This window comes from Sinocyclocheilus rhinocerous, unplaced genomic scaffold (assembly GCF_001515625.1).
Source record: "Sinocyclocheilus rhinocerous isolate Xijiao unplaced genomic scaffold, SAMN03320098_v1.1 scaffold165, whole genome shotgun sequence".
Classification (NCBI taxonomy): domain Eukaryota; kingdom Metazoa; phylum Chordata; class Actinopteri; order Cypriniformes; family Cyprinidae; genus Sinocyclocheilus; species Sinocyclocheilus rhinocerous.
The window spans coordinates 627,887-639,525 of record NW_015630990.1 but is presented as its reverse complement, the minus strand read 5'-3'; the positions used below and the strand labels follow the sequence as shown (position 1 = coordinate 639,525).

The 11,639-nt window shown below is 36.6% G+C and overlaps 1 protein-coding gene across 1 annotated transcript in view; it reads left to right on the top strand.

The window, feature by feature from the left end:
• LOC107740917 (sodium leak channel non-selective protein-like) overlaps positions 1 to 11,639 on the top strand; it is a 73,521-nt gene that overhangs the window by 55,993 nt on the left and 5,889 nt on the right. The window contains exons 15-28 of the mRNA XM_016553467.1: positions 421 to 541; positions 1,132 to 1,263; positions 1,651 to 1,818; positions 2,328 to 2,432; positions 2,526 to 2,632; positions 4,072 to 4,192; positions 4,284 to 4,382; positions 5,013 to 5,106; positions 7,473 to 7,546; positions 8,087 to 8,155; positions 8,249 to 8,298; positions 8,702 to 8,800; positions 9,019 to 9,112; positions 9,342 to 9,474. Coding sequence (XP_016408953.1) covers positions 421 to 541; positions 1,132 to 1,263; positions 1,651 to 1,818; positions 2,328 to 2,432; positions 2,526 to 2,632; positions 4,072 to 4,192; positions 4,284 to 4,382; positions 5,013 to 5,106; positions 7,473 to 7,546; positions 8,087 to 8,155; positions 8,249 to 8,298; positions 8,702 to 8,800; positions 9,019 to 9,112; positions 9,342 to 9,474 — 1,466 coding nt within the window. The remainder of the gene's footprint in view (positions 1 to 420; positions 542 to 1,131; positions 1,264 to 1,650; positions 1,819 to 2,327; positions 2,433 to 2,525; positions 2,633 to 4,071; positions 4,193 to 4,283; positions 4,383 to 5,012; positions 5,107 to 7,472; positions 7,547 to 8,086; positions 8,156 to 8,248; positions 8,299 to 8,701; positions 8,801 to 9,018; positions 9,113 to 9,341; positions 9,475 to 11,639) is intronic.

The window sequence follows — 11,639 nt, the reverse complement described above, 5'->3', positions numbered from 1 at the left end:
CTTTCACAACGAAGCACACAGTGTTTTCACGACATGGCGGCAGCAACAATACTACAGCGAGAATAAAAGTTACGCCTTCTTTCTTTGCGTGAACATTTGGGCGGCGTTATGCAAATCTTCCCACATTGTGACATAGACATTTGGGGACGTGTTAGAACGAGCCGTTTTAAGTAGGCGTGGTTGACTCTTAACTTTTATAAAGAATATCTCTTTGGATTTGAGACTTTAGTCTTTGCAACTTTACAGATCTTCTTTATGCACCAAGAGCTTGTAACACTTCAAATAGAAAGGAAAAATTGAAATCGCATCATATGACCCCTTTAAGACAAAGTTATGTAAGCTCAGACTGAAGTGTAGGAAGAATGCACATTTAACCTGCACTAAACCTTGCATGTGTATGTGTCTGTGTGTGTTCTCCAGTGATTTACTGTCCTTGGTAACCTATCTGGACTGGGTGATGATCGTGGTCACCATCTGCTCTTGTATTTCCATGATGTTTGAGTCCACTTTTACTAGGGTCATGCATGTCCCTACCCTGCAGGTATTCTAAACCCAACTGATCACCATTCTATCCCACACGCACATCCAACTAATTTTTTTTACCCTGTAAATGTTCCTCATCTCTTTCCTGAAGGCTGGTCATCATGTCTCGCTTTTGTTGCAGTCCAGCACTTTTGATTGCCACTCTTAACTACTTTTGCCCTTTTGAGCACATTTGATAATGATCCACTTTAGAGTTAATTTACAGTAAGTTGACTTTGAAAGTGAATGCTTTTAGGGTGCCTCTGTTTCAAGGATTTGTACTTTACGAAACAGAAAGTTGGGGCTGATTGACCTGCCACTCTTGAAAGTCTTCTGTCTCTTCTACACCACTGATTGAAACTCCACTTCAGACAGTCCAGGATGACCTGATCTTTGCCTGATAAGGATATTTTCAAGAGCACAGAGAAAGATTTTTATCCTGGCGAGTTTTTGTGTTATGACACTCCCAGTCTCAAAATCTTCTCTAACTTACCAGAAGACAAAGAATTATTAGGACAAAGCTTGCAAACCTTTAGTTCAGTTTTTATAAAAAGCTGCTTTATGAAAAATTGTATTCTATTGTACACTAAACCACCCCTTTCCCTGCAGATCGGAGAATATGTGTTCGTCATCTTCATGAGCATTGAGCTGAACCTGAAGATCATGGCAGATGGTCTGTTCTTCACTCCCACTGCAGTCATCCGAGACTTCGGTGGCGTCATGGACATCTTCATCTACTTAGTAAAACTCCATTCTCAGCTCTCCTGTGAAAAACCCACTTTCCGACACATGTGAAAGGCAGCCTTCTAGCTGATTACTCACTTCTCTAATGAGGCTCTGAAGATTGCATTTTAATGACCCTAAACAGCGTTTTATTTAAATGACCCAGTCGCGTCAATTTCATCCTGTTTACTCATTTCAGAAGAATTCTGCCTGTCTCACACAAACATTATTTGCATTTATACTTCCACTGCTGACTATTGCATGAGTAATACTTATTGCATTTATATTAATAAAGCAATATAAATATGCCATAAAAAATAATCTGTAGTTAGTGATTTCACATTCAAGATCAGAATTAAATGAAGAGTTGTGCTCTTTAAGGTGATCTTTCTGCCTACTCTGTAGGTCAGTCTGATCTTTCTATGCTGGCTACCAAACAGTGTGCCTCCAGAGTCTGGTGCCCAGCTCCTTATGATGCTACGCTGCCTGCGCCCACTGCGTATCTTTAAACTGGTGCCACAAATGAGGAAGGTGGTTCGAGAGGTCCTCAAGGGTTTCAAGGAGATCTTCTTGGTGAGTGAACAAATCGTCCCACTTCCTGCCTGTAGTTGCTCAATAAAAGGAGAACAGAGATGGCTGGCTGTTTGTTAATTCTTCTAAAATATATATTTTGTGTACCTTTTTTTTCCTTATGCTTTCTTAACATTTTTTTTTTTTTTGCATTTATAATTTAATTTAAAATTATTTTTCAGTGTCTTTTTGCATCGTTTCAATAGATTATATTTTGGAACAAGAGGTTTGTGTTCTGAGTACATACACTTTGATTTAAAATGTTTTGTGGTATGACCCCTTTAATTGAAAATCGAGAAGCTCTCTTCTTTGCAGTAGTGGAATGCAATGCATTAACTCAGCAGTATTTGTCTAGGAGATTTCTTTATGGACCTTCTTTATTAAAGCTTTGCTCCCCTTGGGTACTTTTCTTTGAGCTTATTATAGGGTTACTGTATATGAGAGTAATGCACTGACCATATTTTATGGCAAAGCCATTTTGCTTTAGACCGGATTATTGATTTCCCAAACAGGTCTCTATTCTTCTTCTGACACTAATGCTGGTGTTTGCAACCTTTGGGGTGCAACTCTTTGCTGGAAAACTTGCCAAATGTAATGATCCCCATATCTCCAATAAGGTACAATGTAATTCTTACAACTTTTCAAACTAAGTTCGGAGTGGAGGATCTTCTGTACTTCACTGAAATTTTGTGCTTTGTTGACTTTTTCAGGAGGACTGCCATGGCATCTTTAGAATCAATGTGAGCATTTCAAAGAACCTGAATTTAAAGCTCAGGCCAGGCGAGAAGAAACCAGGATTCTGGGTGCCAAGAGTTTGGTATGAAATGGAAAAGAATGTTCTCTATAGTTTTTTTTTTTTTTTTTTCACGTTCAAATTTAGTGAACAATAATGCAATATAAAAATGTATTTTTGATATTTATTTGACTAAAATTTGAGAATTTGAAAGACATTTTTACTTTTTCACAAATGAATAGAATTCAATTTCATTTAAAAGCACAGAATAACTCAACACAAACTGAACCTGTCACATCTTCAGTGTTGAGGTCTTTTTGAGAAATCCCTGTAGTAACATCTCATCTGTGACAGCACAAACCAGTATGATAAATGCTCTCATCAGATAAACAGCACCACATTTTCATCATCTTTCATATGTATTTTCCCCATAAGCAATTGTCAGTGTTGCAGTGCAGTTGTACGGTTTGTCGTGGGCACAGAGCAGGGGGCTGATATATCCTTCCCTCAGGCATAAACACAAACAACACAATCATACACCCACACACCAATGAGTCTGTTATTGCTCTAGAGATGTGTGGCAACACAATGGCAAATTATTTGTGAGACGTTAAATAATGAAGACCAGCAAAAGACACACATGGGTCCATAGCCGTTCTAGAGAAAGCAAGGTTTCTGCTAATGCTGAATAACAGAGCGAGAGCGAGAGAGAGAGAGAGAGAAAGGTGGTTGCTCTTTTATCTTTGAGTGCTTTGCGTGGTAACAGGAAAAGAGCAAGGCGTTTGATCCTCTTGGTATTGTGTTCGTGTTCAGTCCATAGAGCAGTGTGTCCAGTCCGCTCACACACACACACAGGCAGATAGACACCATAACATTTTGGTACATTTTATACCTGAGATTATAACAAGGGAACAGCTGAAGTTTTTTTTTCCTCTTGTTTTTTTTTTATGTTTTAAGAGCAGTGGTACTTTATCTTTAACTCACAAGATGAGTTGACAATTATTTAAGAGTTACATTTTAAAAATGCTTTCTGAATGTTCTTGGTTTCGTGTCATTGCTTTAAATGTGATTATAGCAATTAATGTCTGGTTCATATTTCAATAAAATAAAATGTTAGAGTCTTTAACATTTTTCCATTGTGGTATTATTTCCATGACCATTACATACTACAGTATAATGAAAATTATTCTTTGCAAATACATCTGCAAATACATTGTATGCTTAAAATGATACTTTACACATATACTTTACATTTTAAATAATATGTAATTATTTTTCTGCCTTACAGTAATAAGAATTAGATTTGTATTTTTTTTTCATAACAGAAAGTTAGGGATTGGGGAGCAAGGAGAAAGTAAACGTGCTCATGAAAATCACAATGGAAAATAAAAAAATAAAAACATCATGCTTTATATTCCAAGATAGAATTGTATATTTTACTTTTGAATTAGGGGTGACATTTTTTCTTCCTAAGAATAGACAGAAATAAAAATGTCAAATATCTCTTGAACTGCTCTTTTTAGGGCAAACCCTCGAAACTTTAATTTTGATAATGTGGGCAACGCCATGCTGGCTCTATTTGAGGTGCTGTCACTGAAGGGCTGGGTGGAGGTGAGAGACGTCATCATACACAGAGTAGGACCGGTAAGTTACTTTTATTAAGATACTAAACTGTATACTGAACTGATTGATCATGACTGCACTGTTTAGGACCTTTGATTGTCTCTTAAAACAGATTCATGGCATCTACATCCACGTCTTTGTGTTCTTGGGCTGTATGATTGGGCTCACTCTTTTTGTTGGTGTTGTCATAGCCAACTTTAATGAAAATAAAGTATGGCATTTTTCTTACTGTTAGTTGATTAGTAGCTACAGTAGGTTTGTTGGCTGATCCCTGATCAGATGTGTTGGATGTTTTTGTTTAGGGCACTGCTCTTTTGACCGTGGATCAGAGGAGATGGGAAAATTGTATATTTTACTTTTGAATTAGGGGTGACATTTTTTCTTCCTAAGAATAGACAGAAATAAAAATGTCAAATATCTCTTGAACTGCTCTTTTTAGGGCAAACCCTCGAAACTTTAATTTTGATAATGTGGGCAACGCCATGCTGGCTCTATTTGAGGTGCTGTCACTGAAGGGCTGGGTGGAGGTGAGAGACGTCATCATACACAGAGTAGGACCGGTAAGTTACTTTTATTAAGATACTAAACTGTATACTGAACTGATTGATCATGACTGCACTGTTTAGGACCTTTGATTGTCTCTTAAAACAGATTCATGGCATCTACATCCACGTCTTTGTGTTCTTGGGCTGTATGATTGGGCTCACTCTTTTTGTTGGTGTTGTCATAGCCAACTTTAATGAAAATAAAGTATGGCATTTTTCTTACTGTTAGTTGATTAGTAGCTACAGTAGGTTTGTTGGCTGATCCCTGATCAGATGTGTTGGATGTTTTTGTTTAGGGCACTGCTCTTTTGACCGTGGATCAGAGGAGATGGGAAGATTTGAAAAGTCGACTGAAGATTGCTCAGCCCCTCCACCTCCCCCCACGTCCAGGTAAGTGCTCTCTTGAGGTCTATAGAAATAAAATGTCAATTTGTGCACCACCATTATGTTGCTCTGTTGTAGTTTGTGCGCCGTCATGTGTATGAGAATATAAAAGTAGCAAGAGAAACAATGTAGTGATATATTTTAATTACGTTGAAGTATAAACTACATCAGTTTGTTTGATTCAAAGTCATAATACTCATATTATCTCTGTCAAAGACATCTGAAGATAACTGAAGCTTCTTATTTCAAAAGGAATTTGAATCCTCCAAAATGGTCAAACAGCCACAAAGTGACATGTTGGTGGTGCACAGATAAACGTCACCAGAGCTGCAAGTGTATTATTCAGCAGCAGCTTCTCAGTCTCTCATCTCTTTCTTTCTCTCTTTTTTTCTCTCTATCCCTCCCTCCATCTTCCACTCTTCCTCTCCTGGCTAATGAGCCATCCCTGCTTTGCATGTGTTTCCTGAAGCATTTAATCAGCTCTCTTCTGCTGTAGTAGAGAACAAACTAAATTTAAGCTTTCAGCGGTGGGTACACCCCCAAGGCAATCACACACTTGATAAAAACCCCTCCACTTTTGAGTCAGAAGTTATAGCTGCCTGTAGTATGAATGACTGTGGGCTCTGTGGGCACCTCGGAGCCAAAGAGAGAAAAGCGATTCTCTCTGTGTCTCCCATAGATTGACTGACTGATTGATTTGGCAGTCGCAGGCTCTGCGGTGACGGCGGTGGCTCGTTATGTTTTTATGTTAGACTGCTGTTGGCTCGCCTGGAAACAGACACTTCAAAGACATTCTTCATAACAGCAGGAAAGAATAAACACAATCATCATAGTAGGCAATTATCCAGGCATATTTTATGTGGCAATTAGACACAAAATAATGCTCCAATCTACTGACAAGTGTGCATATTTGATTGATATGTTTTGAACCAAACTCCAAAGGCTGCAATGGACTGATTTTTGGTACTTTTCTATTCTTTTTCAGTCATTAAGTACATCTGAGTTGTTCAATTATCATTTTAACCAATAGGAAAACATGCAGCAGTTCTTTGTAAATTACAATAGAATTGTTCATCTATGCTGCCTTTGTAAACAATGGGCTGAACCAATGGCTTTTCGCTATCAGCATGGAAGCAGCGTGCTCTTCCTCCAGTACTGATAACTGAAATCTAATTTTGTTCAAACAAAACAAAATGCATTTTGTGGGCCACACTGCAAGTAACGCAACCTTTCTAATTAAATTTTCCCTCAAAGAGAGATCAAATTTGAATAATGGTTTACTTCCTTTCTTTTTTCTTCTTCTACCACTATCAAGCATAATTAACATCCATATATTTAACCGGGCAGAGCAGTCTCAAAACTACTACTACTACTTCTATTTAACTATTTATTTATTTCTGTATTTATTTATTTAGTTAGTTAGTTAGTTAGTTGGCCAGGAGAGGTGTGCTAAATATTTTTCTAAGCAATTTATGATTTTTTTTGCCAAAAAAAAACGTCTTCCTGCTAAAGAGTTATTGTTAAAAGTTAAATCATTAAAATGCAGTAATTGAAACAAAGCTTAAATAAAATATAATATAATTATTGTATGAAAAACTAAAACTTAAAAAAAAAATAGAAATGTTGCCTAGGCAACTAACTGAAATAAGTTGAAATTATTAAGTACTAAAATTATTAAAAATTAATAAATAAATATAATTAAATAAAAAAAAAACAATAAACATGATGAAAGCCCATAACCAAATGACTAAAACACTTAAAATATAAAAATAATTTAAAGTATTGATAAATAATATAATACAATAACAATAATAGTAGTATAAATAATACTAAAATAACATTACAGCAATAATATTCATTGCATGCAATATAAGAACTAAATTGAGAGATAGCTATCGAGAGCTGGGGACGGCAGTAGGCCTTTGTGCTTCCTGCCAGGTAGTCTGCCTCATGGAATAACAGAAAAATCAATACCTTAGTCAGCACTCGGCAGAGTAACCACATCAATTCCAACTCCACTGAAACCAGCTTCGAATAATCTGTCTGCGCTTTGTGTCTGTTGAAATGAACTTGTGATTACGGTGTATGATGAATGCCACTCAGACCTTTAGCTAAAAGACAGCAAAACGATGATGTAGCGGATCCTAAGCAATGCCAAGGGTAAAGCTGTTACCGAGTGCATTGAATGAACAGTTGAGATGATTTTCTCTCAGCGAGTCTATTAATTGATGATAAAGGAGAGCGTAGAGATTATTGTGAAGGTCAGGGAATTTTAACCAGGCCTTTGTTTTATAACCACAGCACCGGATTAATTAGAAATGAACTAATTTTCTGTTCTTTCAAATCTGAAATTCCTTCTCTTCCATTTGCAGAAAATGGTGGATTCCGTGCAAAAATGTATGATATTACCCAACATCCTTTTTTCAAGCGAGGTATTGCAGTGCTGGTGTTAGCATATATATATAAAGATGAACATAAAATAATGTACTGAAACAACAGCTTAAATATTGGGGTCTTCTGATAAATGTCATTTTATTTTAAACTTTATTAAACATGGTAAAAATCTACCAATTAAAATTTTTTTGTAAAACTCAAATATTTACAGTCATTCCTGAATTCTTTTTGAAAAACAGAACATAACAGAAGCTTTGTTTTAAGGCACTTACATGTATGAATATAAAGTTTCTGTAAAATAAAATTATTTCAACAAAAACTGAATCTGTACATCATCAATTATTATACCAAAGATTATGTAATTTCTAGTGAGCTCTGATACCAAATTAAATACAATTTTCAGCCGATAATACATGTCAGACCAAAAGGCACTCCTGTTTGAACAGTCAAAAAACAAATGATCTGTTGTTTCAATGTCAGATTAACAAAAGGTAGTCGTTATAATTTTAAAGTAATATTCATGGTTTTTAACTTTTGTTTTGTTGATTTAAATGTGCTTTATACTGTAAATAAACACTTTTTTTTTCTTTAGAATGCTTACACATACATGATGGGCACATGTGTGATAGTATTCAGGTTTTTCACCATATGTGGGAAGCATGTAAGTATGCATAAATATTTACACAAAATATGTGCAAAACCATGAAAATTACAGTGCATTTTCCTCCACTACCAAGCTGTCTTGTATTTACAGGTGACGTTAAAGATGCTTCTGCTAACTGTGGTCGTCAGCATGTACAAGAGTTTCTGATATTACCCAACATCCTTTTTTCAAGCGAGGTATTGCAGTGCTGGTGTTAGCACAGTCTGTCCTCCTGTCTGTTAAGGTGAGGCGGGTTACAGCAAAAAATGTTTTGCTTTATTTCTGCACTAAAATTATAAATTATTTTTGTGTATGTGTTACAGTGGGATGAACTTCACCCGGTTACTTTTCCTTTGGCCACAATGTCTGTGGTTTTCACGTTCATTTTTGTTCTGGAGGTAAAGCTGTTACAGTAGGCTATATATTTCCAATTCTGTTTGCTGTTCTTTCATGAGTCAGCCCAAGCAAGATTTCTTTCCAGCCACAAGAAAAGTTTTCAAATTCACCAGAGGCCTCACAGTTCATGAGGTCTTTCGTAAGTATTGTACGGTCATGACATAAGAGTTTCTTTATTATCGTGGGCATGTTCTTGTTGTTGCTGTGCTACGCTTTCGCCGGTGTCGTCCTCTTCGGCACCGTCAAATACGGCGAGAACATTAACAGGTAAGCCTGTGTCTTGTGACACATGGAGGCACTGATTGGACTGTGTCAGATTTGTAACACACTTACTACTACCCACGGCGCTGATATAATTGGTGTTGTCTAAACGTTTTGCTCGAATGCCCTACTTGCATTTGAGAGAATCAATTTTCAGGTACAGCTGACAGCATGAGAGGAAGTGACTCTGCGTGAGCTGTTACTTTTTCCTCTCTCGCCAACAGGCACGCAAACTTCTCCACCACGGGGAAAGCCATCACTGTACTTTTTCGAATAGTCACAGGTGAAGACTGGAATAAGATCATGCATGACTGCATGGTAAGAGATTGGATGGCAGCCCCGTTTTGCCCGCAAGCAAGCTTGCTCGCTGTGAAAATCATTTAAAAAACAGTAAACAATTCAGTTTAAATGAATCAGATAGAATTGCAAATATAACTGTACAGCGTCTGGTTTCATTCGACATGCTTCTGAATGATTTCTGTTAACAAAAACACATCAGCTGAGCCCCATGTGTTGATTATGTTTGTTTATCGGCCTCGTTCCCCAGGTGCAGCCGCCATTCTGCTCTCCGGACAAACATCGCTACTGGGAAACGGACTGCGGCAACTATGCTGGCGCCCTCATTTACTTTTGCTCCTTCTATGTCATTATCGCTTACATCATGCTCAACCTGCTCGTAGGTAAGCGCCTCTTTCCCCTGACTGCCGACACAATATCCTGTTCCATCTCCTGGGGTGGCATCTAATTTCCTCCCGCTTTAGACGCTAGCCAAACTAGCTCATAAAATACAATATCCCTGCCCATTCTTCTTCCTGACGTCCTTCCATGTTTATTATCTCTATTTTTGCCAGAACAGAGTGGTTCCTCCATCTCGTAGCTCAGCACTGGTCACTGCTGAATATGAATGAGGCTTTGAATCACTTTGGGTCAAAGCCAGTTTAGACTCTGTCTCTATTCCTCTTGGTTTATGGACTGTATAGATGTGCACACTTTCTAGTCATCAGCATATGTTGTGGTGTGCTGGTGTCCCCAATAGGCTGCTCAATTAGCAAGTTGGGTTGTGCACCAATCAGAATTGATTTGAGAATGCTTTGTTCCAATTATAATTGATGTACCATACAGGATGCAGTATTTATGCAGTAGAAGTTTATAGGGGTTTATACGCCTTAGAATGATCGATAGCATGGGACGCATTAAATTGATCAGATGTGACAATAAAGACTTTGATAATTTGACAAAAATATTTGTATTTCAAATGCATGCTGTTCTTTTGAGCTTTCTATTCATCAAAAAATACTGAAAAAATTTACCATGGTTTCCACAAAAATATTAAGCAGCACAACAGTTTACACCATTGATTATAAGAAATGTTTCTTGGGCATCAAATCAGCATATTAGAATGATTTCTGATTTCTGTCACTGAAGACTGGAGTAATGGCTGCTGAAAAATCAGCTTTGCCTTTACATTTAAAATATATTAAAATAGAAAACATTATTTAAAATTGTAATAATATTTCACAATATGTACACTGAACAAAATTATAAACGCAACACTTTTGTTTTTGCCCCCATTTTTCATGAGCTGAACTCAAAGATCTAAGACTTTTTCTATGTACACAAAAGGCCTATTTCTCTCAAATATTGGTCCTGGGCTGGTGTGGTTACACGTGGTCTGCGGTTGTGAGGCCGGTTGGATGTACTGCCAAATTCTCTGAAACGCCTTTAGACAGATTTAGACAGATTTGTGAACAATATTTGAGAGAAATAGGCCTTTTGTGTACATAGAAACAGTCTTAGATCTTTGAGTTCAGCTCATAAAAAATAGGGGCAAAAACAAAAGTGTTGCGTTTATAATTTTGTTCAGTGTATTTGACTATTTTGATTAAATAAATGCAAGCTTGGTGTGCATATGAGACTTTCTTTAAAAATATTTTATATCTTACCAGCCTCAATTTGTCTAATTAAAATTAAATTTTAGCAAAACTTCCATGGCTAATATGATCCACATGCTAGGCCAACATCATACCTGCACCAGTGTTATTTTAGTATCATTGAGATACTATTAGATATTGATATAGATATTGTTAATATTTTGAATGAGATTTTATTCATATTTTCTGCTTTTATGTTAATTTAAAGTTTTAGTAATTTTGTTGTTCTTGCAATTTTTCTTAATTAGTATTAGTAGTATATTAGTTAAATTTTGTTATTTGTAAATTTCAGTTTTATTTTTAGTTATTTTAGTACATCAAGTTAATCTAAATGAAAGTGAGAAATGTTACCTTGGAGACTATAATAAAATAAGGTTTGAGTTTATTATTACGGAGTGTCTATTTACACTAAGTGCAAATAGCCCGCCTTGTTGGCAGAGGCTATTTACACTAATTTCGCCCACCAACGTGTGATTGAACTAGTCAAAAGTGCAAAAGACGGCTGCTAGATGTCAGCTTCAGTGGCATAGATGGTGTGTCATAGTTTTTTTGACATGATCAACCCAAGTTCGAACCCAAGTTCAACTTTTTCTCTTCCATTTTTAAATTTCATATCACATCGGAAAGGCATGTATTTTTAATAAAAATTAAGGAAATAATCAAAAAGTTGAAGAAAAAAAAGTATCGGGTAGGGTTAGGGTAGGCCTAGGAAGGGCTTATTGTCCCAATAATGTGGCATCCATTTAATAATTTGAATTAAAATGATAATTTACACTCAATACGTTATTATTGCATACTGTTTTATAATGTACTATAATACGATGATGTGAGATGGCGCCGACGGTGATGGCTACATCCGTGGCGTGCTCCGCAGTTGTTTTTATGTTTTTGTTAGTTTGTCCTGTCTTTAGTTA